At 42.1% G+C, this 27,712-nt stretch overlaps 1 protein-coding gene across 10 annotated transcripts in view; it reads left to right on the forward strand.

Annotated features, from left to right (window-relative positions):
• The window catches only part of fcho2 (FCH and mu domain containing endocytic adaptor 2), a 241,038-nt gene extending 214,137 nt beyond the window's left edge, over window positions 1–26,901 (forward strand). For all 10 annotated transcript variants that reach the window (XM_069937031.1, XM_069937066.1, XM_069937035.1 and 7 more), the window contains 2 exons: window positions 24,366–24,530; window positions 25,569–26,901. In XM_069937031.1, the coding sequence (XP_069793132.1) occupies window positions 24,366–24,530; window positions 25,569–25,591 (188 nt within the window). In that variant the 3' untranslated portion in view covers window positions 25,592–26,901. The remainder of the gene's footprint in view (window positions 1–24,365; window positions 24,531–25,568) is intronic.
• Window positions 26,902–27,712: the final 811 nt, after the last annotated feature.

The raw sequence follows: 27,712 nt of genomic DNA on the forward strand, positions 1-27,712 counted from the left end.
ACCATTTTAGCTTTAATATTTCTTAATGGTATAGCTTCTGGAAATCTTGATGCTGTACACATAATTGTTAACAAGTAATGATTTCCAGACTTAATTTTCAGCAAGGGACCTACACAATCCACAATAACCCTCGTGAAAGGTTCCCCAACAACAGGAGTAGGTTGTAATGGAGCCACTGGAGGACCCTGGTTAGGTTTCCCTACAAATTGACAAAAATGACATGTCCTGCACCAATATACAACATCCTTCCTCAAACCAGACCAGAAATATTGTTTCAAAATCTTATTCATGTTTTTCTTTACACCAAGATGACCACCTAAAGGTGTACTGTGGGCTAAATTTAAAATTTCATTCCGGTAATTTTTAGGAACAACCACCTGATGAATCACCCCCCCCCCCCCCCCCCCCCCCACTCTTCATTAGCAGGAATATCAAGAGGTCTCCATTTCCTCATTAACAATTCACCTTTTAAATAATAACCGCAAGCCATTTCTTTAATCTCTTGTTCAGTTACTGCTTTATCTGTTAAGTCAGCAAGACTTGTATCTACTCTCTGCTGCCGAATTAACTTTTTCCTTGACAAAGAGAAATCCTTACTCTCACAATTACCCTTCTCTTTCAAAACCATTTCAGAAGCACCTGGCAAATCTCTGTCAACTGGATCGTCTTCATCTCTCAATAATTTCTTTGACATGGATCTTGTTACTACACGCACAGGATATATCTCACAATTTTCTTCCACCTCATCTTTCCTAGACCTACTTATTAATCTCAAAACGGACCCAACTTTGTCCTCTGCCAAATCATTCCCTAATAAAATTGAGACCCCCCCCCCCCCCCTGCATGGGTAACTACCACAACAGGTCTTTTAACTAACTCTGAATTTAGCACTATTTTGTGAAGAGATTTCGACTCCACCTCACCTCCAACACCCTTAATTAAAGTTGTCTCCCCTGTGTCAGTTGTTTGATCCAGAGATAAAACTCCTTGTACTAACAATCTTTGTGCTGAACCAGTATCCCCAAGAATTTTAACTGGAACCTGTAATTCTCCCTCCTTTACTGAAATAAAACCATCTGAAACAAAAGATTTGAAAACATCCATGACACCCTTATCAGATTTAGAACATTTGCTCTGCCTAAATTCAACTGTTTGAATACATGGTTCTGGTAAAACCTTCTTTTCTCTTTTGTTTTTCAATACTAGACAATTTGCAATAACATGACCAGGTTTTTTACAAAAATGACATACAAATCCAGAAGTTCTGTCCTTTCCATCCTTCTCTCCAGACTTAATTTCAGGCTTACTATCCTGCTCCATATTAATCCTCTGAACAGGCTTATTACTCTGTTCCACATTAATTTTCTGAAAATCCCTACCATTTTGAGATGTACCTTTATGAATCAATGCAAATTGGTCTGCTAATCTAGCTGTTTCTTGCCATGTAGCCACGTCTCTCTCATCCAGATATAATTTAATCACCTTTGGGACACTCCTTTTCGTTTCCTCAATTAACATCAATTCTCTCAATCTGTCAAAATCATTATTTATTCCTCTTGAGGTGCACCAACAGTCAAACTATACAGATTTCTTCAAAGCAAATTCCATATAAGATTGATTCCATGATTTTATCAAACTCCTACATTTTTGTCTATACACTTCTGGAACCAACTCACAAGATTTCAATATTGCTTGTTTAAAAGCATCATAATTTGCCACTTGCTGTGCAGTTAAGCTAGAGTGTGCAATTTGTGCTTTTCCCTTCAATACACTTTGGAGCATCAAAGACCACTTTTCTTTTGGCCATTTTGAACTCTCAGCAATGTTTTCAAAAAGATGAAAATAGACATCTATATCTCCCTCATCAAAAGGAGGCACTAGATTTACCACTCTACTAGGCAAAACCCTCTCCCCAGGGGTTACATCTTCAGCTTTCTCACTTTTAATCCTCTCTAACCTTTCAACAAACTCTAACTCATATATCCTCTGTTTTTCAGCTTCCTCTGCCTGATATCTCCTCTGTTTTTCAGCTTCCTCTGCCTGATATCTCCTCTGTTTTTCAGCTTCCTCTGCCTGATATCTCCTCTGTTTTTCAGCTTCCTCTGCCTGATATCTCCTCTGTTTTTCAGCTTCCTCTGCCTGATATCTCCTCTGTTTTTCAGCTTCCTCTGCCTGATATCTCCTCTGTTTTTCAGCTTCCTCTGCCTGATATCTCCTCTGTTTTTCAGCTTCCTCTGCCTGATATCTCCTCTGTTTTTCAGCTTCCTCTGCCTGATATCTCCTCTGTTTTTCAGCTTCCTCTGCCTGATATCTCCTCTGTTTTTCAGCTTCCTCTGCCTGATATCTCCTCTGTTTTTCAGCTTCCTCTGCCTGATATCTCCTCTGTTTTTCAGCTTCCTCTGCCTGATATCTCCTCTGTTTTTCAACTTCCTCTGCCTGATATCTCCTCAGTTTTTCAGCTTCCTCTGCCTGATATCTCCTCTGTTTTTCAGCTTCCTCTGCCTGATATCTCCTCTGTTTTTCAGCTTCCTCTGCCTGATATCTCCTCTGTTTTTCAGTTTCCTCTGCCTGATATCTCCTCTGTTTTTCAGCTTCCTCTGCCTGATATCTCCTCTGTTTTTCAGCTTCCTCTGCCTGATATCTCCTCTGTTTTTCAGCTTCCTCTGCCTGATATCTCCTCTGTTTTTCAGCTTCCTCTGCCTGATATCTCCTCTGTTTTTCAGCTTCCTCTGCCTGATATCTCCTCTGTTTTTCAGCTTCCTCTGCCTGATATCTCCTCTGTTTTTCAGCTTCCTCTGCCTGATATCTCCTCTGTTTTTCAGCTTCCTCTGCCTGATATCTCCTCTGTTTTTCAGTTTCCTCTGCCTGATATCTCCTCTGTTTTTCAGCTTCCTCTGCCTGATATCTCCTCTGTTTTTCAGCTTCCTCTGCCTGATATCTCTGTTTTTCAGCTTCCTCTGCCTGATATCTCCTCTGTTTTTCAGCTTCCTCTGCCTGATATCTCCTCTGTTTTTCAGCTTCCTCTGCCTGATATCTCCTCTGTTTTTCAGCTTCCTCTGCCTGATATCTCTGTTTTTCAGCTTCCTCTGCCTGATATCTCCTCTGTTTTTCAGCTTCCTCTGCCTGATATCTCCTCTGTTTTTCAGCTTCCTCTGCCTGATATCTCCTCTGTTTTTCAGCTTCCTCTGCCTGATATCTCCTCTGTTTTTCAGCTTCCTCTGCCTGATATCTCCTCTGTTTTTCAGCTTCCTCTGCCTGATATCTCCTCTGTTTTTCAGCTTCCTCTGCCTGATATCTCCTCTGTTTTTTTCAGCTTCCTCTGCCTGATATCTCCTCTGTTTTTCAGCTTCCTCTGCCTGATATATCCTCTGTTTTTCAGCTTCCTCTGCCTGATATCTCCTCTGTTTTTCAGCTTCCTCTGCCTGATATCTCCTCTGTTTTTCAGCTTCCTCTGCCTGATATCTCCTCTGTTTTTCAGCTTCCTCTGCCTGATATCTCCTCTGTTTTTCAGCTTCCTCTGCCTGATATCTCCTCTGTTTTTCAGCTTCCTCTGCCTGATATCTCCTCTGTTTTTCAGCTTCCTCTGCCTGATATCTCCTCTGTTTTTCAGCTTCCTCTGCCTGATATCTCCTCTGTTTTTCAGCTTCCTCTGCCTCATATCTCCTCTGTTTTTCAGCTTCCTCTGCCTGATATCTCCTCTGTTTTTCAGCTTCCTCTGCCTCATATCTCCTCTGTTTTTCAGCTTCCTCTGCCTGATATCTCCTCTGTTTTTCAACTTCCTCTGCCTGATATCTCCTCTGTTTTTCAGCTTCCTCTGCCTGATATCTCCTCTGTTTTTCAGCTTCCTCTGCCTGATATCTCCTCTGTTTTTCAGCTTCCTCTGCCTGATATCTCCTCTGTTTTTCAGCTTCCTCTGCCTGATATCTCCTCTGTTTTTCAGCTTCCTCTGCCTGATATCTCCTCTGTTTTTCAGCTTCCTCTGCCTCATATCTCCTCTGTTTTTCAGCTTCCTCTGCCTGATATCTCCTCTGTTTTTCAGCTTCCTCTGCCTGATATCTCCTCTGTTTTTCAGCTTCCTCTGCCTGATATCTCCTCTGTTTTTCAGCTTCCTCTGCCTGATATCTCCTCTGTTTTTCAGTTTCCTCTGCCTGATATCTCCTCTGTTTTTCAGCTTCCTCTGCCTGATATCTCCTCTGTTTTTCAACTTCCTCTGCCTGATATCTCCTCTGTTTTTTCAGCTTCCTCTGCCTGATATCTCCTCTGTTTTTCAGCTTCCTCTGCCTGATATCTCCTCTGTTTTTCAGCTTCCTCTGCCTGATATCTCCTCTGTTTTTCAGCTTCCTCTGCCTGATATCTCCTCTGTTTTTCAGCTTCCTCTGCCTGATATCTCCTCTGTTTTTCAGCTTCCTCTGCCTGATATCTCCTCTGTTTTTCAGCTTCCTCTGCCTGATATCTCCTCTGTTTTTCAGCTTCCTCTGCCTGATATCTCCTCTGTTTTTCAGCTTCCTCTGCCTGATATCTCCTCTGTTTTTCAACTTCCTCTGCCTGATATCTCCTCTGTTTTTCAGCTTCCTCTGCCTGATATCTCCTCTGTTTTTCAGCTTCCTCTGCCTGATATCTCCTCTGTTTTTCAGCTTCCTCTGCCTGATATCTCCTCTGTTTTTCAGTTTCCTCTGCCTGATATCTCCTCTGTTTTTCAGCTTCCTCTGCCTGATATCTCCTCTGTTTTTCAGCTTCCTCTGCCTGATATCTCCTCTGTTTTTCAGCTTCCTCTGCCTGATATCTCCTCTGTTTTTCAGCTTCCTCTGCCTGATATCTCCTCTGTTTTTCAGCTTCCTCTGCCTGATATCTCCTCTGTTTTTCAGCTTCCTCTGCCTGATATCTCCTCTGTTTTTCAGCTTCCTCTGCCTGATATCTCCTCTGTTTTTCAGCTTCCTCTGCCTGATATCTCCTCTGTTTTTCAGCTTCCTCTGCCTGATATCTCCTCTGTTTTTCAGCTTCCTCTGCCTGATATCTCCTCTGTTTTTCAGCTTCCTCTGCCTGATATCTCCTCTGTTTTTCAGCTTCCTCTGCCTGATATCTCCTCTGTTTTTCAGCTTCCTCTGCCTGATATCTCCTCTGTTTTTCAGCTTCCTCTGCCTGATATCTCCTCTGTTTTTCAGCTTCCTCTGCCTGATATCTCCTCTGTTTTTCAGCTTCCTCTGCCTGATATCTCCTCTGTTTTTCAGCTTCCTCTGCCTGATATCTCCTCTGTTTTTCAGCTTCCTCTGCCTGATATCTCCTCTGTTTTTCAGCTTCCTCTGCCTGATATCTCCTCTGTTTTTCAGCTACCTCTGCCTGATATCTCCTCTGTTTTTCAGCTTCCTCTGCCTGATATCTCCTCTGTTTTTCAGCTTCCTCTGCCTGATATCTCCTCTGTTTTTCAGCTTCCTCTGCCTGATATCTCCTCTGTTTTTCAGCTTCCTCTGCCTGATATCTCCTCTGTTTTTCAGCTTCCTCTGCCTGATATCTCCTCTGTTTTTCAGCTTCCTCTGCCTGATATCTCCTCTGTTTTTCAGCTTCCTCTGCCTCATATCTCCTCTGTTTTTCAGCTTCCTCTGCCTGATATCTCCTCTGTTTTTCAGCTTCCTCTGCCTGATATCTCCTCTGTTTTTCAGCTTCCTCTGCCTGATATCTCCTCTGTTTTTCAGCTTCCTCTGCCTGATATCTCCTCTGTTTTTCAGCTTCCTCTGCCTGATATCTCCTCTGTTTTTCAGTTTCCTCTGCCTGATATCTCCTCTGTTTTTCAGCTTCCTCTGCCTCATATCTCCTCTGTTTTTCAGCTTCCTCTGCCTCATATCTCCTCTGTTTTTCAGTTTCCTCTGCCTGATATCTCCTCTGTTTTTCAGCTTCCTCTGCCTGATATCTCTGTTTTTCAGCTTCCTCTGCCTGATATCTCCTCTGTTTTTCAGCTTCCTCTGCCTGATATCTCCTCTGTTTTTCAGCTTCCTCTGCCTGATATCTCCTCTGTTTTTCAGCTTCCTCTGCCTGATATCTCCTCTGTTTTTCAGCTTCCTCTGCCTGATATCTCCTCTGTTTTTCAGCTTTCCTCTGCCTGATATCTCCTCTGTTTTTCAGCTTCCTCTGCCTGATATCTCCTCTGTTTTTCAGCTTCCTCTGCCTGATATCTCCTCTGTTTTTCAGCTTCCTCTGCCTGATATCTCCTCTGTTTTTCAGCTTCCTCTGCCTGATATCTCCTCTGTTTTTCAGCTTCCTCTGCCTGATATCTCCTCTGTTTTTCAGCTTCCTCTGCCTGATATCTCCTCTGTTTTTCAGCTTCCTCTGCCTGATATCTCCTCTGTTTTTCAGCTTCCTCTGCCTGATATCTCCTCTGTTTTTCAGCTTCCTCTGCCTGATATCTCCTCTGTTTTTCAGCTTCCTCTGCCTGATATCTCCTCTGTTTTTCAGCTTCCTCTGCCTGATATCTCCTCTGTTTTTCAGCTTCCTCTGCCTGATATCTCCTCTGTTTTTCAAGCTTCCTCTGCCTGATATCTCCTCTGTTTTTCAGCTTCCTCTGCCTGATATCTCCTCTGTTTTTCAGCTTCCTCTGCCTGATATCTCCTCTGTTTTTCAGCTTCCTCTGCCTGATATCTCCTCTGTTTTTTCAGCTTCCTCTGCCTGATATCTCCTCTGTTTTTCAGCTTCCTCTGCCTGATATCTCCTCTGTTTTTCAGCTTCCTCTGCCTGATATCTCCTCTGTTTTTCAGCTTCCTCTGCCTGATATCTCCTCTGTTTTTCAGCTTCCTCTGCCTGATATCTCCTCTGTTTTTCAGCTTCCTCTGCCTGATATCTCCTCTGTTTTTCAGCTTCCTCTGCCTGATATCTCCTCTGTTTTTCAGCTTCCTCTGCCTGATATCTCCTCTGTTTTTTTCAGCTTCCTCTGCCTGATATCTCCTCTGTTTTTCAGCTTCCTCTGCCTGATATCTCCTCTGTTTTTTCAGCTTCCTCTGCCTGATATCTCCTCTGTTTTTCAGCTTCCTCTGCCTGATATCTCCTCTGTTTTTCAGCTTCCTCTGCCTGATATCTCCTCTGTTTTTCAGCTTCCTCTGCCTGATATCTCCTCTGTTTTTCAGCTTCCTCTGCCTGATATCTCCTCTGTTTTTCAGCTTCCTCTGCCTGATATCTCCTCTGTTTTTCAGCTTCCTCTGCCTGATATCTCCTCTGTTTTTCAGCTTCCTCTGCCTGATATCTCCTCTGTTTTTCAGCTTCCTCTGCCTGATATCTCCTCTGTTTTTCAGCTTCCTCTGCCTGATATCTCCTCTGTTTTTCAGCTTCCTCTGCCTGATATCTCCTCTGTTTTTCAGCTTCCTCTGCCTGATATCTCCTCTGTTTTTCAGCTTCCTCTGCCTGATATCTCCTCTGTTTTTCAGCTTCCTCTGCCTGATATCTCCTCTGTTTTTCAGCTTCCTCTGCCTGATATCTCCTCTGTTTTTCAGCTTCCTCTGCCTGATATCTCCTCTGTTTTTCAGCTTCCTCTGCCTGATATCTCCTCTGTTTTTCAGCTTCCTCTGCCTGATATCTCCTCTGTTTTTCAGCTTCCTCTGCCTGATATCTCCTCTGTTTTTCAGCTTCCTCTGCCTGATATCTCCTCTGTTTTTCAGCTTCCTCTGCCTGATATCTCCTCTGTTTTTCAGCTTCCTCTGCCTGATATCTCCTCTGTTTTTCAGCTTCCTCTGCCTGATATCTCCTCTGTTTTTCAGCTTCCTCTGCCTGATATCTCCTCTGTTTTTCAGCTTCCTCTGCCTGATATCTCCTCTGTTTTTCAGCTTCCTCTGCCTGATATCTCCTCTGTTTTTCAGCTTCCTCTGCCTGATATCTCCTCTGTTTTTCAGCTTCCTCTGCCTGATATCTCCTCTGTTTTTCAGCTTCCTCTGCCTGATATCTCCTCTGTTTTTCAGCTTCCTCTGCCTGATATCTCCTCTGTTTTTCAGCTTCCTCTGCCTGATATCTCCTCTGTTTTTCAGCTTCCTCTGCCTGATATCTCCTCTGTTTTTCAGCTTCCTCTGCCTGATATCTCCTCTGTTTTTCAGCTTCCTCTGCCTGATATCTCCTCTGTTTTTCAGCTTCCTCTGCCTGATATCTCCTCTGTTTTTCAGCTTCCTCTGCCTGATATCTCCTCTGTTTTTCAGCTTCCTCTGCCTGATATCTCCTCTGTTTTTCAGCTTCCTCTGCCTGATATCTCCTCTGTTTTTCAGCTTCCTCTGCCTGATATCTCCTCTGTTTTTCAGCTTCCTCTGCCTGATATCTCCTCTGTTTTTCAGCTTCCTCTGCCTGATATCTCCTCTGTTTTTCAGCTTCCTCTGCCTGATATCTCCTCTGTTTTTCAGCTTCCTCTGCCTGATATCTCCTCTGTTTTTCAGCTTCCTCTGCCTGATATCTCCTCTGTTTTTCAGCTTCCTCTGCCTGATATCTCCTCTGTTTTTCAGCTTCCTCTGCCTGATATCTCCTCTGTTTTTCAGCTTCCTCTGCCTGATATCTCCTCTGTTTTTCAGCTTCCTCTGCCTGATATCTCCTCTGTTTTTCAGCTTCCTCTGCCTGATATCTCCTCTGTTTGTTCAGCTTCCTCTGCCTGATATCTCCTCTGTTTTTCAGCTTCCTCTGCCTGATATCTCCTCTGTTTTTCAGCTTCCTCTGCCTGATATCTCCTCTGTTTGTTCAGCTTCCTCTGCCTGATATCTCCTCTGTTTTTCAGCTTCCTCTGCCTGATATCTCCTCTGTTTTTCAGCTTCCTCTGCCTGATATCTCCTCTGTTTGTTCAGCTTCCTCTGCCTGATATCTCCTCTGTTTTTCAGCTTCCTCTGCCTGATATCTCCTCTGTTTTTCAGCTTCCTCTGCCTGATATCTCCTCTGTTTTTCAGCTTCCTCTGCCTGATATCTCCTCTGTTTTTCAGCTTCCTCTGCCTGATATCTCCTCTGTTTTTCAGCTTCCTCTGCCTGATATCTCCTCTGTTTTTCAGCTTCCTCTGCCTGATATCTCCTCTGTTTTTCAGCTTCCTCTGCCTGATATCTCCTCTGTTTTTCAGCTTCCTCTGCCTGATATCTCCTCTGTTTTTCAGCTTCCTCTGCCTGATATCTCCTCTGTTTTTCAGCTTCCTCTGCCTGATATCTCCTCTGTTTTTCAGCTTCCTCTGCCTGATATCTCCTCTGTTTTTCAGCTTCCTCTGCCTGATATCTCCTCTGTTTTTCAGCTTCCTCTGCCTGATATCTCCTCTGTTTTTCAGCTTCCTCTGCCTGATATCTCCTCTGTTTTTCAGCTTCCTCTGCCTGATATCTCCTCTGTTTTTCAGCTTCCTCTGCCTGATATCTCCTCTGTTTTTCAGCTTCCTCTGCCTGATATCTCCTCTGTTTTTCAGCTTCCTCTGCCTGATATCTCCTCTGTTTTTCAGCTTCCTCTGCCTGATATCTCCTCTGTTTTTCAGCTTCCTCTGCCTGATATCTCCTCTGTTTTTCAGCTTCCTCTGCCTGATATCTCCTCTGTTTTTCAGCTTCCTCTGCCTGATATCTCCTCTGTTTTTCAGCTTCCTCTGCCTGATATCTCCTCTGTTTTTCAGCTTCCTCTGCCTGATATCTCCTCTGTTTTTCAGCTTCCTCTGCCTGATATCTCCTCTGTTTTTCAGCTTCCTCTGCCTGATATCTCCTCTGTTTTTCAGCTTCCTCTGCCTGATATCTCCTCTGTTTTTCAGCTTCCTCTGCCTGATATCTCCTCTGTTTTTCAGCTTCCTCTGCCTGATATCTCCTCTGTTTTTCAGCTTCCTCTGCCTGATATCTCCTCTGTTTTTCAGCTTCCTCTGCCTGATATCTCCTCTGTTTTTCAGCTTCCTCTGCCTGATATCTCCTCTGTTTTTCAGCTTCCTCTGCCTGATATCTCCTCTGTTTGTTCAGCTTCCTCTGCCTGATATCTCCTCTGTTTTTCAGCTTCCTCTGCCTGATATCTCCTCTGTTTTTCAGCTTCCTCTGCCTGATATCTCCTCTGTTTGTTCAGCTTCCTCTGCCTGATATCTCCTCTGTTTTTCAGCTTCCTCTGCCTGATATCTCCTCTGTTTTTCAGCTTCCTCTGCCTGATATCAGCTTCCTCTGCCTGATATCTCCTCTGTTTTTCAGCTTCCTCTGCCTGATATCTCCTCTGTTTTTCAGCTTCCTCTGCCTGATATCTCCTCTGTTTTTCAGCTTCCTCTGCCTGATATCTCCTCTGTTTTTCAGCTTCCTCTGCCTGATATCTCCTCTGTTTTTCAGCTTCCTCTGCCTGATATCTCCTCTGTTTTTCAGCTTCCTCTGCCTGATATCTCCTCTGTTTTTCAGCTTCCTCTGCCTGATATCTCCTCTGTTTTTCAGCTTCCTCTGCCTGATATCTCCTCTGTTTTTCAGCTTCCTCTGCCTGATATCTCCTCTGTTTTTTCAGCTTCCTCTGCCTGATATCTCCTCTGTTTTTCAGCTTCCTCTGCCTGATATCTCCTCTGTTTTTCAGCTTCCTCTGCCTGATATCTCCTCTGTTTTTCAGCTTCCTCTGCCTGATATCTCCTCTGTTTTTCAGCTTCCTCTGCCTGATATCTCCTCTGTTTTTCAGCTTCCTCTGCCTGATATCTCCTCTGTTTGTTCAGCTTCCTCTGCCTGATATCTCCTCTGTTTTTCAGCTTCCTCTGCCTGATATCTCCTCTGTTTGTTCAGCTTCCTCTGCCTGATATCTCCTCTGTTTTTCAGCTTCCTCTGCCTGATATCTCCTCTGTTTTTCAGCTTCCTCTGCCTGATATCTCCTCTGTTTTTCAGCTTCCTCTGCCTGATATCTCCTCTGTTTTTCAGCTTCCTCTGCCTGATATCTCCTCTGTTTTTCAGCTTCCTCTGCCTGATATCTCCTCTGTTTTTCAGCTTCCTCTGCCTGATATCTCCTCTGTTTTTCAGCTTCCTCTGCCTGATATCTCCTCTGTTTTTCAGCTTCCTCTGCCTGATATCTCCTCTGTTTTTCAGCTTCCTCTGCCTGATATCTCCTCTGTTTTTCAGCTTCCTCTGCCTGATATCTCCTCTGTTTTTCAGCTTCCTCTGCCTGATATCTCCTCTGTTTTTCAGCTTCCTCTGCCTGATATCTCCTCTGTTTTTCAGCTTCCTCTGCCTGATATCTCCTCTGTTTTTCAGCTTCCTCTGCCTGATATCTCCTCTGTTTTTCAGCTTCCTCTGCCTGATATCTCCTCTGTTTTTCAGCTTCCTCTGCCTGATATCTCCTCTGTTTTTCAGCTTCCTCTGCCTGATATCTCCTCTGTTTTTCAGCTTCCTCTGCCTGATATCTCCTCTGTTTTTCAGCTTCCTCTGCCTGATATCTCCTCTGTTTTTCAGCTTCCTCTGCCTGATATCTCCTCTGTTTGTTCAGCTTCCTCTGCCTGATATCTCCTCTGTTTTTCAGCTTCCTCTGCCTGATATCTCCTCTGTTTGTTCAGCTTCCTCTGCCTGATATCTCCTCTGTTTGTTCAGCTTCCTCTGCCTGATATCTCCTCTGTTTTTCAGCTTCCTCTGCCTGATATCTCCTCTGTTTTTCAGCTTCCTCTGCCTGATATCTCCTCTGTTTTTCAGCTTCCTCTGCCTGATATCTCCTCTGTTTTTCAGCTTCCTCTGCCTGATATCTCCTCTGTTTTTCAGCTTCCTCTGCCTGATATCTCCTCTGTTTTTCAGCTTCCTCTGCCTGATATCTCCTCTGTTTTTCAGCTTCCTCTGCCTGATATCTCCTCTGTTTTTCAGCTTCCTCTGCCTGATATCTCCTCTGTTTTTCAGCTTCCTCTGCCTGATATCTCCTCTGTTTTTCAGCTTCCTCTGCCTGATATCTCCTCTGTTTTTCAGCTTCCTCTGCCTGATATCTCCTCTGTTTTTCAGCTTCCTCTGCCTGATATCTCCTCTGTTTTTCAGCTTCCTCTGCCTGATATCTCCTCTGTTTTTCAGCTTCCTCTGCCTGATATCTCCTCTGTTTTTCAGCTTCCTCTGCCTGATATCTCCTCTGTTTTTCAGCTTCCTCTGCCTGATATCTCCTCTGTTTTTCAGCTTCCTCTGCCTGATATCTCCTCTGTTTTTCAGCTTCCTCTGCCTGATATCTCCTCTGTTTTTCAGCTTCCTCTGCCTGATATCTCCTCTGTTTTTCAGCTTCCTCTGCCTGATATCTCCTCTGTTTTTCAGCTTCCTCTGCCTGATATCTCCTCTGTTTTTCAGCTTCCTCTGCCTGATATCTCCTCTGTTTTTCAGCTTCCTCTGCCTGATATCTCCTCTGTTTTTCAGCTTCCTCTGCCTGATATCTCCTCTGTTTTTCAGCTTCCTCTGCCTGATATCTCCTCTGTTTTTCAGCTTCCTCTGCCTGATATCTCCTCTGTTTTTCAGCTTCCTCTGCCTGATATCTCCTCTGTTTTTCAGCTTCCTCTGCCTGATATCTCCTCTGTTTGTTCAGCTTCCTCTGCCTGATATCTCCTCTGTTTTTCAGCGTCCTCTGCCTGATATTTCCTCTGTTTGTTCAGCTTCCTCTGCCTGATATTTCCTGTTTGTTCAGCTTCCTCTGCCTGATATTTCCTCTGTTTTTCAGCTTCCTCTGCCTGATATCTCCTCTTTTTCAGCTTCCTCTGCCTGATATCTCCTCTTTTTCAGCTTCCTCTGCCTGATATCTCCTCTGTTTTTTTTCAGCTTCCTCTGCCTGATATCTCCTCTGTTTTTCAGCTTCCTCTGCCTGATATCTCCTCTGTTTTTCAGCTTCCTCTGCCTGATATCTCCTCTGTTTTTCAGCTTCCTCTGCCTGATATCTCCTCTGTTTTTCAGCTTCCTCTGCCTGATATCTCCTCTGTTTTTCAGCTTCCTCTGCCTGATATCTCCTCTGTTTTTCAGCTTCCTCTGCCTGATATCTCCTCTGTTTTTCAGCTTCCTCTGCCTGATATCTCCTCTGTTTTTCAGCTTCCTCTGCCTGATATCTCCTCTGTTTTTCAGCTTCCTCTGCCTGATATCTCCTCTGTTTTTCAGCTTCCTCTGCCTGATATCTCCTCTGTTTTTCAGCTTCCTCTGCCTGATATCTCCTCTGTTTTTCAGCTTCCTCTGCCTGATATCTCCTCTGTTTTTCAGCTTCCTCTGCCTGATATCTCCTCTGTTTTTTTTCAGCTTCCTCTGCCTGATATCTCCTCTGTTTTTCAGCTTCCTCTGCCTGATATCTCCTCTGTTTTTCAGCTTCCTCTGCCTGATATCTCCTCTGTTTTTCAGCTTCCTCTGCCTGATATCTCCTCTGTTTTTCAGCTTCCTCTGCCTGATATCTCCTCTGTTTTTCAGCTTCCTCTGCCTGATATCTCCTCTGTTTTTCAGCTTCCTCTGCCTGATATCTCCTCTGTTTTTCAGCTTCCTCTGCCTGATATCTCCTCTGTTTTTCAGCTTCCTCTGCCTGATATCTCCTCTGTTTTTCAGCTTCCTCTGCCTGATATCTCCTCTGTTTTTCAGCTTCCTCTGCCTGATATCTCCTCTGTTTTTCAGCTTCCTCTGCCTGATATCTCCTCTGTTTTTCAGCTTCCTCTGCCTGATATCTCCTCTGTTTTTCAGCTTCCTCTGCCTGATATCTCCTCTGTTTTTCAGCTTCCTCTGCCTGATATCTCCTCTGTTTTTCAGCTTCCTCTGCCTGATATCTCCTCTGTTTTTCAGCTTCCTCTGCCTGATATCTCCTCTGTTTTTCAGCTTCCTCTGCCTGATATCTCCTCTGTTTGTTCAGCTTCCTCTGCCTGATATCTCCTCTGTTTGTTCAGCTTCCTCTGCCTGATATCTCCTCTGTTTTTCAGCTTCCTCTGCCTGATATCTCCTCTGTTTTTCAGCTTCCTCTGCCTGATATCTCCTGTTTTTCAGCTTCCTCTGCCTCATATCTCCTCTGTTTTTCAGCTTCCTCTGCCTGATATCTCCTCTGTTTTTCAGCTTCCTCTGCCTGATATCTCCTCTGTTTTTCAGCTTCCTCTGCCTGATCAGCTTCCTCTGCCTGATATCTCCTCTGTTTTTCAGCTTCCTCTGCCTGATATCTCCTCTGTTTTTCAGCTTCCTCTGCCTGATATCTCCTCTGTTTTTCAGCTTCCTCTGCCTGATATCTCCTCTGTTTTTCAGCTTCCTCTGCCTGATATCTCCTCTGTTTTTCAGCTTCCTCTGCCTGATATCTCCTCTGTTTTTCAGCTTCCTCTGCCTGATATCTCCTCTGTTTTTCAGCTTCCTCTGCCTGATATCTCCTCTGTTTTTCAGCTTCCTCTGCCTGATATCTCCTCTGTTTTTCAGCTTCCTCTGCCTGATATCTCCTCTGTTTTTCAGCTTCCTCTGCCTGATATCTCCTCTGTTTTTCAGCTTCCTCTGCCTGATATCTCCTCTGTTTTTCAGCTTCCTCTGCCTGATATCTCCTCTGTTTTTCAGCTTCCTCTGCCTGATATCTCCTCTGTTTTTCAGCTTCCTCTGCCTGATATCTCCTCTGTTTTTCAGCTTCCTCTGCCTGATATCTCCTCTGTTTTTCAGCTTCCTCTGCCTGATATCTCCTCTGTTTTTCAGCTTCCTCTGCCTGATATCTCCTCTGTTTTTCAGCTTCCTCTGCCTGATATCTCCTCTGTTTTTCAGCTTCCTCTGCCTGATATCTCCTCTGTTTTTCAGCTTCCTCTGCCTGATATCTCCTCTGTTTTTCAGCTTCCTCTGCCTGATATCTCCTCTGTTTTTCAGCTTCCTCTGCCTGATATCTCCTCTGTTTTTCAGCTTCCTCTGCCTGATATCTCCTCTGTTTTTCAGCTTCCTCTGCCTGATATCTCCTCTGTTTTTCAGCTTCCTCTGCCTGATATCTCCTCTGTTTTTCAGCTTCCTCTGCCTGATATCTCCTCTGTTTTTCAGCTTCCTCTGCCTGATATCTCCTCTGTTTTTCAGCTTCCTCTGCCTGATAGTGTTGTCTCTGCAACTCAAAATTACGTTTCTCTCTTTCCCCTTGCACCCTTAATCTTTCTCTTCTTCCATTCTTAATTTCTCCAATTCCAATTGCAACTCACCAGATCTATCCTCTGGAAAATCTTCTAATTCTTCCTGAACAAATTTCCTCTCACCTATATAATATTTCACTATAATCCTCTGAATTTGTACTTTCCTCATCCAATGTTTAACTTCAGCCAGTTTTAATGCCTTAGAAATAACCATCAATTACTCTTTTCTCTTCTGCTTCAGCTGTGCAGGTGATGGTTCTGACAAAAACATCAACATCCATCGCTGCTGTTTTTCAACTGAAGCTTTAAATTAGCTTGGGGGGAAAAAAAAACAATTGACTAATAACCCACAAAACTCATGTTCAATCAACTGGACGAACCCCCATAAAATGTTATGAGTCCAAAGGATCCCAAAACCCAGCAGCAATAGACATTCACCAAGACAAGTAGTTATTTAAACAAAAGTTGTTTTTAATTAACTTTAAACATGAAAACAGAATCAAACTTTAACTTATCTCTATACTTAACTAACCCAAATTATTCCCCTTCTAATTCTATGCACACATGTATGTAATGTGTGTAAATTGAAGAAAAGTTCTTTGGTTCACAGTTCAATCTCACTTCTCATTCTTCCAAGTTCACTGGTTGTAGACAATTCTTATACAGTGCACAGAATTTAGCATGTACAAAATTCACCAGGCTTTGGTGCTCGAAAAGTAAATGTTACTGCACATGAGGGTTCTTGTAGGGTTTGCAGAGAGAGATTTGTTGTTCCAGGATTTCCACAACTGAGGGACCACCATGAGTCAACTCAATGACTCGCTAATGAAACTTGCCCCATCAGGGTTCTCCAGATGATAACCTCTCTTTCAGGCTACCACAGAGTTCCTTTCTGTTCCATTTATTCCAAGAGAAGCATCAGACAGATAGCACTTTCAGCCATCCGCCTCTCTAGAGCTTTTCTGTTTCGAACCGGCTTCTCCTGGCTTGCACTGTTCAGCTGTGACTGTTCAGTCTCTTTCAGTGTCACATACACTGGCTGAGAGAGATTCTTGAGCTTGTCTTCTCTCTCTCTCCAACTGCCAGAAAGCCCATGTGACTCTCTCACTTGTAAAAAAACCCCACCTTCTTCAGCAAACAACAGGAATTATCCTGCTCCCATCTGTTGTCTTAGATAAACAAAACCCAGGAGTGACCTTTCTGTGAGCACTCTGTAGGTACTTGCAAACAGCCTGTTTGTCTCTTCTTCCAAACAATGGTCTATTCATTTCATGACATTGTGAAATGTGCATAAAATTCTCTAAAGTTTCTGCAATGTTACTGAATATGAATTCTTCAGCATTTCAAATAAGATCTGTTTTAAAATGTGTGTATGTATATAACCTACTATAATTTTACCAAATTCTCTAAATATATATACTCCATTACACGGCATCATTATTAACTGGGTCTTCAAGAATGCACCTTGATTTTTTTTCCCAGTCAGTTGTCTTGTGTCATTAAACAATGATTTGTTTTTCAAAACAATAATCTCTTTCAACAGTATACATCTTGATAAGACTAAATCCCTTTCTTCAATAACTGCATTCACTTCTTTAGCAGTTATTCTTTTCTTCAGCTTGGTTTTACGAATTCTATTTCCAATTAATTCTCCATTCTTGTTAACTGCTCTCTGATCTTCTCTCAAAACAGTTCTTTCAAAACTGAAGAATCATCAAATTCGGTTTTGTTTCCAAGTACAAAGTTAAAACCCTTTTGGTCACTGTTTTCTGAAATGTCCAATATTTATAAGGGCTTTTTCAACATTTCAACTGAAAGCAATAGTCAATGAAATGCTCTTTTATACCGTCAGCGCAATTTTCTGTATTCGCCTGTTTTAAAACATGCTGCAAGATTTTTTCTTTGATCTTGTTTGCTGGTGGATCAGGACTACAAAAGGTACTTTCAGATGTATTCCCAGAAATTTGTTTCATTCCTGCCCAGGATTTTGCTTTGCCGGAATAACCACCAGCAGTATTTGCAGCATCTTCTAATACTTCATTTTCATCCATTTTTGATGTCAACAATTTTTCTTTACTGGTCTAGATGCTCTTGATTTATTTTTGCCAGTCGAATTTTCTAAGAACTATTTGAAGTTCTTCAAATAGCACTTTTCTTCAATTTTGGCTGAGGATACGATCTGGACTTCTCAACTCTTTACTCATCGTGTGAGTACCTTTAATTCCATGCACTGGATCTGTGACAACATCCACTTGTCCTTCAGTGAACTCCACCAAATTCTGAAAAGTAGCTGTCACATAATCTCCGGCGCTCCCAACACCATGGCCACTGCCCTGGCCCCAGCTGCCGAACCCACAGAGCTCCCAATGCCACAGCCACCCACTCCAACCTGGGCCCCAGCCACAGACCCGACAGTACTTCTGACACCACAGATGCCCACTCCAACACGGGCCCTGAAACCCTACTCACCGGAGCTCCTGGTGCCTCAACTGCCAACTCCTGACACAGACTACTACTTGCAGGAGAAGATGCTGGAGCCTCCCTCAAAGACGCACCACGTGGCTCCTGACACATACTGCCACTGGAGTCCTGATCTCGCTGTTGGATCCCACTTACTTATCCCCCTCACTACTCCTTCCCTTACCTCCTACACCTATCCCTACTTCACCCCCATCTCCCCCTCTCTGCCCCCCTCTTCTCCCCAAACCCTCATACCTCATCTACCCCCCCTTTCTGACTATCCCCTCTCTCCTCCAACCTCCCCCATCCTTTATCTCCACCATTGGACCTCTCCAATCTTCCTCCTTCCCCTCCTCCTAACACCTTCCACAACATCAATCCCCACTCTGACCCTTATTTGGTTTTTACTATCCCTCTGACCTTTCCGACTCTGAGTTGGAGCGCTCGATCCCCAGTAGAAGCCTCACCTTCATCCCCATCTACCCATACCTCAATAAGTTCCACGATGCCGAACTCTTCTTCCATCATCTCCTCCTCCGGGCTCACTTCCATGATCATGGCTCTCCACCCCCACCCAAGACCCTTTCTCCCACTTCAAGCCTTCATCCTTTTCCTGGACACCTTGTCCTGGCCAACTGAATTTTTTTTCTGACTGCCGCTGAGACATCAAATGTCTCAACTTTACCATACCCCTCTCATAATTCCAATCTTACCTCCTCAGAACACTCTGCCCTCCACTCTCTCTGCGACAATCCCAATTTCACCATCAAACCCACAGAGAAGGGTGGTGCTGTTATGGTCTGACAAACTGACCTCTACCTTGCTGAGGCCAGATGCCAGTTCTCAAACACCTCCTCCTACCTACAACCTCCCACAGGATCCCAGCACGGCTCATCAAGCCACTGTCTCCAACACCATCTCCAACCTCATCACCTCTGGTCACTTTGCTCCCACAGTTGCCAACCTCATTCTCTCCCATCCCCACACTGCCCGTTTCTACCTTCTACCCAAGATACACAAACCTAACCATCCCAGTAGACCATTGTTTCTACCTGCTCCTGCCCCACCAAACTAGTTTCATCTTACCTCTATCTTTTCTCCCCAATACAATCCCCACCTACATCTGTAGTACCTCACATGCTCCCATTTCCTCAATGACTTCAGATTCCACAAACTGGACTGCCTCATCTTCAATCCCTTTATACCTCACAGAAGGTTGAAAGCACTTCACTTCTTCCTGGACCAAAGACCCAACCAGTCACCCTCTACCACCACCCTCCTCTGCCTGGCAGAACTTGTCCTCACTCTGCTTCCAAATCAAAGGAGTAGCCATGGGTACCCATATGGGTCCTAACTTCGCCTGCCTGTTTGAGGGCTTTGTGGAGCAAGTCTAAACAGGCATGACCACACAACTCTTCCTCCAGTTTATCGATGACTACATTGGGGCTGCCTCATGCACTCGCGATGAGCTTGTCAATTTCATCCACTTCATGGCCAACTTTCACCCTGATCTCAAACTCACCTGGCCCATCTCCGATAACTCTCCCCTTCCTGGATCTCTCTGTCCCCATCTCAGGAGACAAGCTTTCCACAACATATATTACAAACCCCCTAACTCCAACAACTACCTGAACTATACTTCCTTACATCCTGTCCCTGCAAGGATTCCATCCCCTTCTCTCAATTTACCCATCTCTGCCACATCTTTTCCTAAGATGAGGTCTTCCAGTCCAGATCTTCCGAAATATCTGCCTTCCTCCACAAACATGGCTTCCCCTCCACTTCAACTCTGTCCTTGCCTGCATCTCCTCCATTTCCCGCTCATCTGCCCCAGCCCCCTCTGCTCCCAGACGCAAAAAACATATAATCCTCCTCATCCTCACCTACCACCCTACCAGCCTTGCATCCAACACATCATCCTTCGGAATCTCTGGCACTTACTACAGGATCCCACCATTAGACACATTTTTAGTTCTCCTCCCCTCTTGTCCTTCTGCAGGTACCGCTCGCTTTGTGATTCCCTCGTGCACTCATCCCTCCCCACCCATTGCACACCACCCCTCCCCCCCCCCCCCACCGGCACCTTCCCCTGTGCCCTCAGGAGGTGCTACACTTGTGCCCACACCTCCTCCATTACCAAGGTCCAGAGCACCAAACAAGGCCTTTCAAGTGAAGCAACACTTCATTTGTATATCCATAGGACTTTAAATAAGTCTGCATCCGGTGTTCCCTTTGTGGCATTCTCTACATCAGAGAGATCGGTCACAGATTGGAAGATCGCTTCTCTAAGCACCTCCTCTCCACCCGCAACAACAAGTAGCCAACCGTTTCAATTCTGAGTCACACTCCCAGGCTCATATGTCTGTCCATGGCCTTATGTACTATTCCACCCAGACCACCTACGGATTGGAGAATACCTTATTTTTCATCTGGGCACACTCCAGCTAGATCGCATTAACATTTCTACTGCTTTCTACTAAACCAGCTTGCCTTTTCTTTCCCCTCCCCTTTTCGTGCCTTTCCAATTCTCTGCTCCCTTCCCCCTTACCCACCCAGCCATCCCTTCTCCCCTCATTGCTGCTGTCACTTCCTACCTTTCTCCACCTATCATCTCCTGCCTTTGCCAACCCCCCTCTCCCTCTACCTCTTTGTTCGGACTCGAGGCTCAAGCCTGAAACGTTGGTTATGTATTTTTTTCTTTGCTATATAAAGGACACTGAGCTTCTCCAGCATTTTGTGTTTTTACTTCAACCACAGTGTCTTCAGATTTTCGTGATTTACTGAACATAATTTCTTCTTTGGTATTCAACAACTTGACTTCTCCATAATTCTCTTATCTGGCTGGGTAATTTATCTACAATATTTATCATATTCTCAGCTATGTCGAGCTCTCAAAGATGGCCAATCTTTGTCCTGATGTTGCAACATCCTCTTAGCTGAGACATCCGGACTTAGTTCCATCCATCGAGGACATCTACATGAGGTATTTGACACGCTATCACTAGATCCTATTAGGTCCTGTACATCAGGTGTTGCTGTCTCCATGCTGTGACCATGTCTCCATTTTGGATTGCTCATCCTCCACAGCATCATCTTGAGGTATAGCTTCAGCCACTAGTGAGAGAGAGGTCGGTCTCAAATTCTATTCATGGTTTTTGCAGCAATTTTTCAGGATATGTATCCCTAACAACTGTAATCTTAAAAAAGCAGCCTCTATTCTCAAAGACCCCCACCACCCAGGCCACGCCCTCTTCATTTTGCTACCATCGGTGAAAAGGTACAGGAGCCTAAAGACAAGCACTTAACGGCACAAGGACAGCTTCTTCCCTGCTTCCATCAGATTCCTGAATAATCAATGAACCATCTGACTTTGTGTTCACTGTTATTGTTATTATTTTATTTATAGTGATGTTGTAAGGGTGGTTATGATATGTACGTTCACTCTCTGACGCTGCTGCAAACACTGAATCTCATGACTTGTTCCTGACAATAAATCCTGATTCTGATTCTGAAAGTGGGCATAAGCTTGTAAACCCTTCGTGTCCTCTGGTCTCATTAACGACCATGAAATAGCCTTCGGTAAATAAGCTCTAGAAATTCTATACTTGTCGCCAAAAAGCTTCTCTCGGAACCACTTAGCCCAATGGTTCTCAATTTTTTTTCTTTCCACTCACATACCACTGTATATTCCCTATGCCTTCAGTGTTCTGTGATTAGTAAGGGATTGCTTACGGTGGTATGTGAATGGGAAGGGAAGGTTGCAAACCACTGCTCTAGACCCAATTGTTACTGAAATATTTTGCTTGCGAAAAGTTGTCACTGGCCCATTTCCTTTGGAGTTTTGAAACTGTGCACATAACGAGTCAATTAGTACGATTAAAACAGTGATTTTCAAACTTTTTCTTCCCACCCACATTAGCAATCCCTTACTAATCACAGAGAACCTATAGCATAGGGAATACTTAAAGTGGTTGGAGAGTGGAAAGAAAAAGGTTGAGAACCACTGATAGCCTGTTTGAAACCTATATCAAGATTCATATGTTGGCAACTCTTTACGAGTTCTTGTGGTGGTCCTCTCGTGAACAATCCTCTTGGCTTTGACACCAAATTTCAATATTGTATTCAAAGCTTTTCATAAACAAGTGGAATTCAAGGGGTCACCATAAAAATATGGAATCTCTCTCTTGGGCAGAGAGAGCATGTAACTGCATTAATAATGCAGCTATCTCATCTTGTCATGTACATTACTTTGTTCACCTGGACTTCTAATACTTGCCGGGAGCATATGGTCTGATCCTGAAAGAAATGGCATTTGGTTCCCATCTTTGTCCAATGCAGCTATCATTGAGGTTTTAGCTCTGGCTTCTTGTGTCAATCCGATTAATTCAGAATCTTGCACATCTCGCATCCTTGGCACTTGCTCAGCCTATGCCTTAACTGGCTCAGCCCCATTCCTAGACTTGTCCATTTCTAGACCAAGCCCGTATTGTGATTGTAGCACTGGCTCAACTGTGGTATTCAATAGTTTCTTTTTCTTAAATCCTTCCTCAAAACTTGATGCTTTCAATAATTTACTTCAAGCCTTCTAGTGCCTGTGACCTGGCCTCCTTAACAGAAGTTTTTCTGTCCAGCTCCAGTTGCTTTTTTAGCTGCACTTCCAACATTCTTAGCTGCTCCTCCTTATCTTCTAAATCCAATTCAAACTGAAGCATTTCCTTTTCCACTTTAAGAGCCGCGCATCTGCTTGAATCTTTAAATGCATAGATTCAGGACTTGAAACTCTGGAGCCTGCACTAGAGCTCTCTTGCTTCTGCTTGAAGTATTTGACATGCTATCACTTGGCTCTATTAGATGCTGTATGTCAGGTGTTGCTTTAAGCTCGGACGATGTCTCCATTTTGGATTGCTCATTCTCCACGCTACCATCTTGAGGTATAGCTTCAGCCACTAATGAGAGAGAGGTTGGTCTCAAATTCTATTCATGGTTTTTGCAGCAATTAGGATGTGTATCCCTAACAACTGTAATCTTTTTCTTATCTATATCCTCCTTCAGTCTTGTTTGATGAGTTGCTTTGTTTCCATTTGTATCTAATTGTCACCTTTGCAATTCATCTTTAAATTCAGTTTTCTTCATCTTCTCAACATATAGCTCTTTAGCAGCTACAGATCAAACATGCACAACAATCTCCAAAACCAAAACAGACCTCATAGGACAAGCGACAATTGCACCAACCCATGTCCTAATTCATAATAAAGATACAGAAGGAACTTCCATGGGCTTCTTCAGTGGTCTTGGTTGTTGATGTTTGTGCCTCCTTTATCAATTTGCTCTAAACAGAGCTCTAATGATCCAGTCTTTTCTTCCAAATGCAATTTCCAACTTCTCTATCTTCAATTCCATCTTCTCTTGACTAATGAGTCAATCCAAGTTCATTTGACTAAATAGTCTTGCTTGAAGATCCATCTTCTATTGACTAATAAATCAATAGTCCATTTTATTGATTAATGTGTCAATAATTCAAATTCTTTTGACTAAATGTCCTCTATTGACTAACGAGTTGTGACTATTTCCCTTTATAATCACTTGAGCAGCATGCAGATGTCATTTTTGACACGTTAAATGAATAGTTCATTCTAAAGTAGCATTGAGTTTTTCCCTGTTTATTAGAACTATTAAAACAATTAAACTATACTTAAAACAGTAAATAAAATGGACAATAAATTATTAATATATTAATACTTTCAAAAGAATGTTCAAAAGAATGGTCAAAGAAATTATCAGAACTGTCTTCATTTTGCTCTGGTTCTATAGTACAAAGCAAATTCAAAGTAAAATTATTTATCTCAAACATGCAGAAAAAGACTTTGGCTTAAAGGCTGTTGCTGTGGAGACATTCTCATGGAATTCATAAACAATGTTCTAGCTGCGTGCAACTTACGATTCATTTTAACCCTTACTGCAAACTAGTGGTTTGCATCTTGCAGCGTAGCCTCTGCATTTCTGTTCATGAAGTCCTCTGCAGACAGTCATCTGCAGAGTGTTTCTGATCTGTCGAACATTTGTATGGGATTTTTCTTCATTATGATGAGAATTCTCTCATCAGCAGTGGAGGTCTTCCTTGTACAGCTGTTGTTTTCACTTTTGGAATAGAATAATTGGGGATCTGATAGATTCACAGAATGCTTGCAGCGCAGAAGAAACCAATGATCCCAGTTCTAAGCAAATCTCATTCCCCTGGTTTCATCCAATTGTCTTGAAAATTCTTTCTTTCCAAGTATTATCCAGCTCCCTTTTGAACACAACAATTAAATTTGCGGGGGCATTCAAGGTGCTGAACACTAATTGTTTTGTTTAAAACAATTTTAGTTCTTTTTCCATTCTCCTTCATTGCAGTGCCAAATTACTTTTAATTTTTTATTTAATTTAAAGATTTCTTCTTTGGCTTGGCTTCGCGGACGAAGATTTATGGAGGGGGTAAATGTCCACGTCAGCTGCAGGCTCGTTTGTGGCTGACAAGTCCGATGCGGGACAGGCAGGCACGGGTTGGGTGTTGGGCTTTTCCTCCTTTGCCTTTTGTCAGTGAGGTGGATATAGCACAGAGAAAGGCCCTTTTGGTCCATTAGCCCCGCTGCCCAAATAGTAGTCATTTAAATGTTCAGATTAAGCTCTAAAGCTTGACATAGAACACACCAATATTCAAGCCACAGGTTAAATGGAGACTTTTTCTTCCTTAGTGTACTTGTGCTAAATTTATAGGGTAAAAATAGATGTTACCTAATGGTGTGACACAATGATAATCGGACTCATGTTCACAGTGTAAAATCCTTAGACTGTCTTGCTGCAAGATAAAATATTTAGAAAGCTTTAGAAGATTATTTCATAATAAACTTTAGCTACTTACAATGCTGCAAATTCAACATAAACATTTTCTTACAGGTTCTGGGTCCCTCCGAGCCAAATTTGATGTATCTGAAGGGCCTACAAAACCATCAACACTTGCAGTCCAGTTTCTTAGTGAAGGTTCCACACTGTCAGGAGCAGATGTAGAGCTTGTTGGCACTGGTTATAGACTTTCTTTGATAAAGAAGAGATTTGCTACAGGTAACACTTGCAGAATTTATTTTTTCTTATTAAATATTTTTATTGAATTTAACATAAAACATACAAAATTTTAAAGAAACCACTGAACAAGTCATCTCATATACATACAAGTACAAAAAAAATGGATGGAGCTACATTGGGTATTCCTTAATCCACAGGAGAAACAAGTTATTGAATTAATCTATGATAAACATGTTGAAACATATTTCTACATTTGTATTATTACAAGCTATACTTTCAAATGGTTTGTATGCTATTATTTATTCCATATTTATTAGAAGGGAGTATTGCCAATTTTAATGTCCTTGGGGATAATGAAGAATTTAAAATGGCTAAGAGAACATTTAATCAATAATATGTTGGCATTGGCCTCAAGTTCTCAAATACATTTGTTTATTTTATTGATGAGGGAATTTTGCAGCACGGCAGGTCTAGGTTTCTATTTTAGACATTTCAGTGTATCATCAGTTTTCAAAGCCATGAACTGAGCTTCCCATCCAATTCCAAAAGTTGATGGCTACATTAAAGAAACTGATGACAGTAATATGGCAATAGAGTCTGATTTTAATGGAACAGTTTTTTTTAGGTAACAGTAACAGAAATAACACTTTTTTTCAAATTTTCCAAATAAATATAATTCTGTCTTTGTGTGATGCAATGTGAAATCTTCAATATTTAATTGCTGTGGAGTTATCATAGTTTTGAGCTGTTTTACATATAGAACAATGGAGGACGTTTCAAATTTTAGATTTAGACATACAGCACAGTTACAGGCCATTTTGGCCCACAAGTCCATGCCACCTGATTTACATTCAATTAACCTACACTCCCAGTACGTTTTGAATGGTGGGAGGAAACTGGAGGCCCCAAGAAAAATCCACACTGACGCAGGGAGAATATATGAACACCATACAGACAGCATGGGATTGGAACCCCAGTCTCGATCGCTGGTGCTGTAAAGGTGTTGTGCGAATCACTAGGCCATCCATCCAACCCAAGAGTTCAGGAGACTAATTGTTTTCTTTGTCTCTTTCACAGGTCGATACATGGCAGACTGTTGACAATTCTATTAATAAATGTTGCTTCACTGAAGACATGGTATTTGTTTTGATGGTACATTCATACTTGCCTTCAGTCATAGATACATGGGAGTAAAATGATGGACAAAGAATATTTTTAATGATATGAATATTTTAAATTGAAATTCTGCCTTTTGCCTTTTTATTGGTAATTGTTTTGAAGAAATTCTTACTACACAAGTTAAAATGCACTTTCTTTTAGAAAAAAGCATCATTTTGGGGGAGAAAATTTGTATTTTTATTATGTTAAATTAGCACTGATGTGATTTTTCAACACTGTTTAATTGTTTTTAAACCTGCAATAGTCAGGAAATATTAAATAAATGTTTTTGAAGACATGATTTTATTTAGACTTTAATGAAGTCAAATCAGTAGTTATACTGAAAATGTAAAAATGTATATCACACAGTTCTAAATGTATGCATTGGAAGAGCCAGCATTAACCATTTGCCTGCACTGTCTTTCTAGACTCTACCCCATATGCAGATACCATTTTAAAATTTACAAAGCTGTGCTAATTATTAAATTAGCTTATGCAAAAAAATCTGTTTTAAAATCAGTGGCAAACATACAAGTTATAGAAAATTATACTTGTGAATATGAACTGGTTTACCACCTTCTTGATTCTTTGCTGTTTCTTGTGCCATACAGCAAATATTTTCTGTGGACAATATTGATCAGTGTAAATGGAGGATATTTCATCATTGTAATTCTCTGACATTTGATCATTAATTTCATCAGTGCTTTTGGGATCGATCCTATATCACATAAATGAGAAACCTTCTCAGAACTATTGTTCTTGATTGCCTTTCAATTAATTCTGGAAAACAGAATAGTTATTCATGCATAATCTGTTCTTTCATTTCAAAATAATGAATACTACTGGATAAGTTACTTCTGTTTACAGTTTAATTAATGATCATATTGCTGTCCAAAGGAATTGTTACTAATCACTGTAAAATTACAATTATCTACCCTTTGAAGGAATAATTGCCATCACTTTTGTTCATTTAATGCATTCTCTTGCTGTGAACTTAAAGCTGTTGACGAACATACAAGAAAACAATTGTCTACAGAAGAGAATGAATTAACACAAGAATTTAGGTACTGGTCTACAATGTCATTTGGTAGATATTTTTGGAAGCAGCATTTTTTATATCTTGGGTGTGGTATTCTGGTTTTTGTTAAACTGGGAGTGCCTGGAATTTATCTTTTTCCAAATGTACTTGTATTATTTCAGAATTTAAATAAATGGCATCTAGACTTTCACCAAGTCACCTGGTCAAGCCAAACTGGAAGTGTTTTCATATCTTGTAGAGTTTCAGGTCAGATTATTTTGCTTTCTGTGGATAAAACCTTTGAACTACCCAATTGAAACAAGTTACAGTTCACATGCTAAAATCAAGGCTAGCTTTAAAAAATATACCTGCATCTTTATTATTGTACCTGTTTTTCTTATTTAAACTAAATAGATTTTACCTATGAACATGGTAAACATTTGTATCGAGTTCTACTAAAACCCTTAAATTCTTTTGCATTTGGATTTAGAAGGGAAAATGGATGTACTCCTACATTCTTTAATGAATGGTCTCTTGGATTTTGCAATAAACTGCAGACATTGTAATTGGAAACATTTGTAAATATTTTATAAGATCCTCATGTTTTTAGTCTGATAAATAATACATCCACTGTTAAACAAGTGAAGTGCTTTGATGCCACATGTGAACACAATACCCATGGTCAACTTGAAAGCAATGTAAGTGAAATCAGCAGAATATATTTGAGATATTTAGTTTAAGACCTTCAATTGAAGATTAATTGCTTGATTGTATCTTGCCTAGAATATGAACTTTATAGTTGCTACAATCATTGGCGTCATTTTTTGGGGGTAATAAGGTTATAGATTTTCATTTATAATTATTTTTTAACAGAAATGCAGGCCCTGTTTTGTACTTTGACTTGTACCTACAATTTCTTTTTAGAAGTTTCCATTTCATTTTAATTATTTTTAACAATGACAGAGGTCATGAATGTTATTTAGCAGGAATATATTTGTAATTTTATGCTTCATTTTGGAAAAAAAATATACAAACCTTTTGAGCA

Source organism: Narcine bancroftii, chromosome 1 (assembly GCF_036971445.1).
Source record: "Narcine bancroftii isolate sNarBan1 chromosome 1, sNarBan1.hap1, whole genome shotgun sequence".
Lineage (NCBI taxonomy): Eukaryota > Metazoa > Chordata > Chondrichthyes > Torpediniformes > Narcinidae > Narcine > Narcine bancroftii.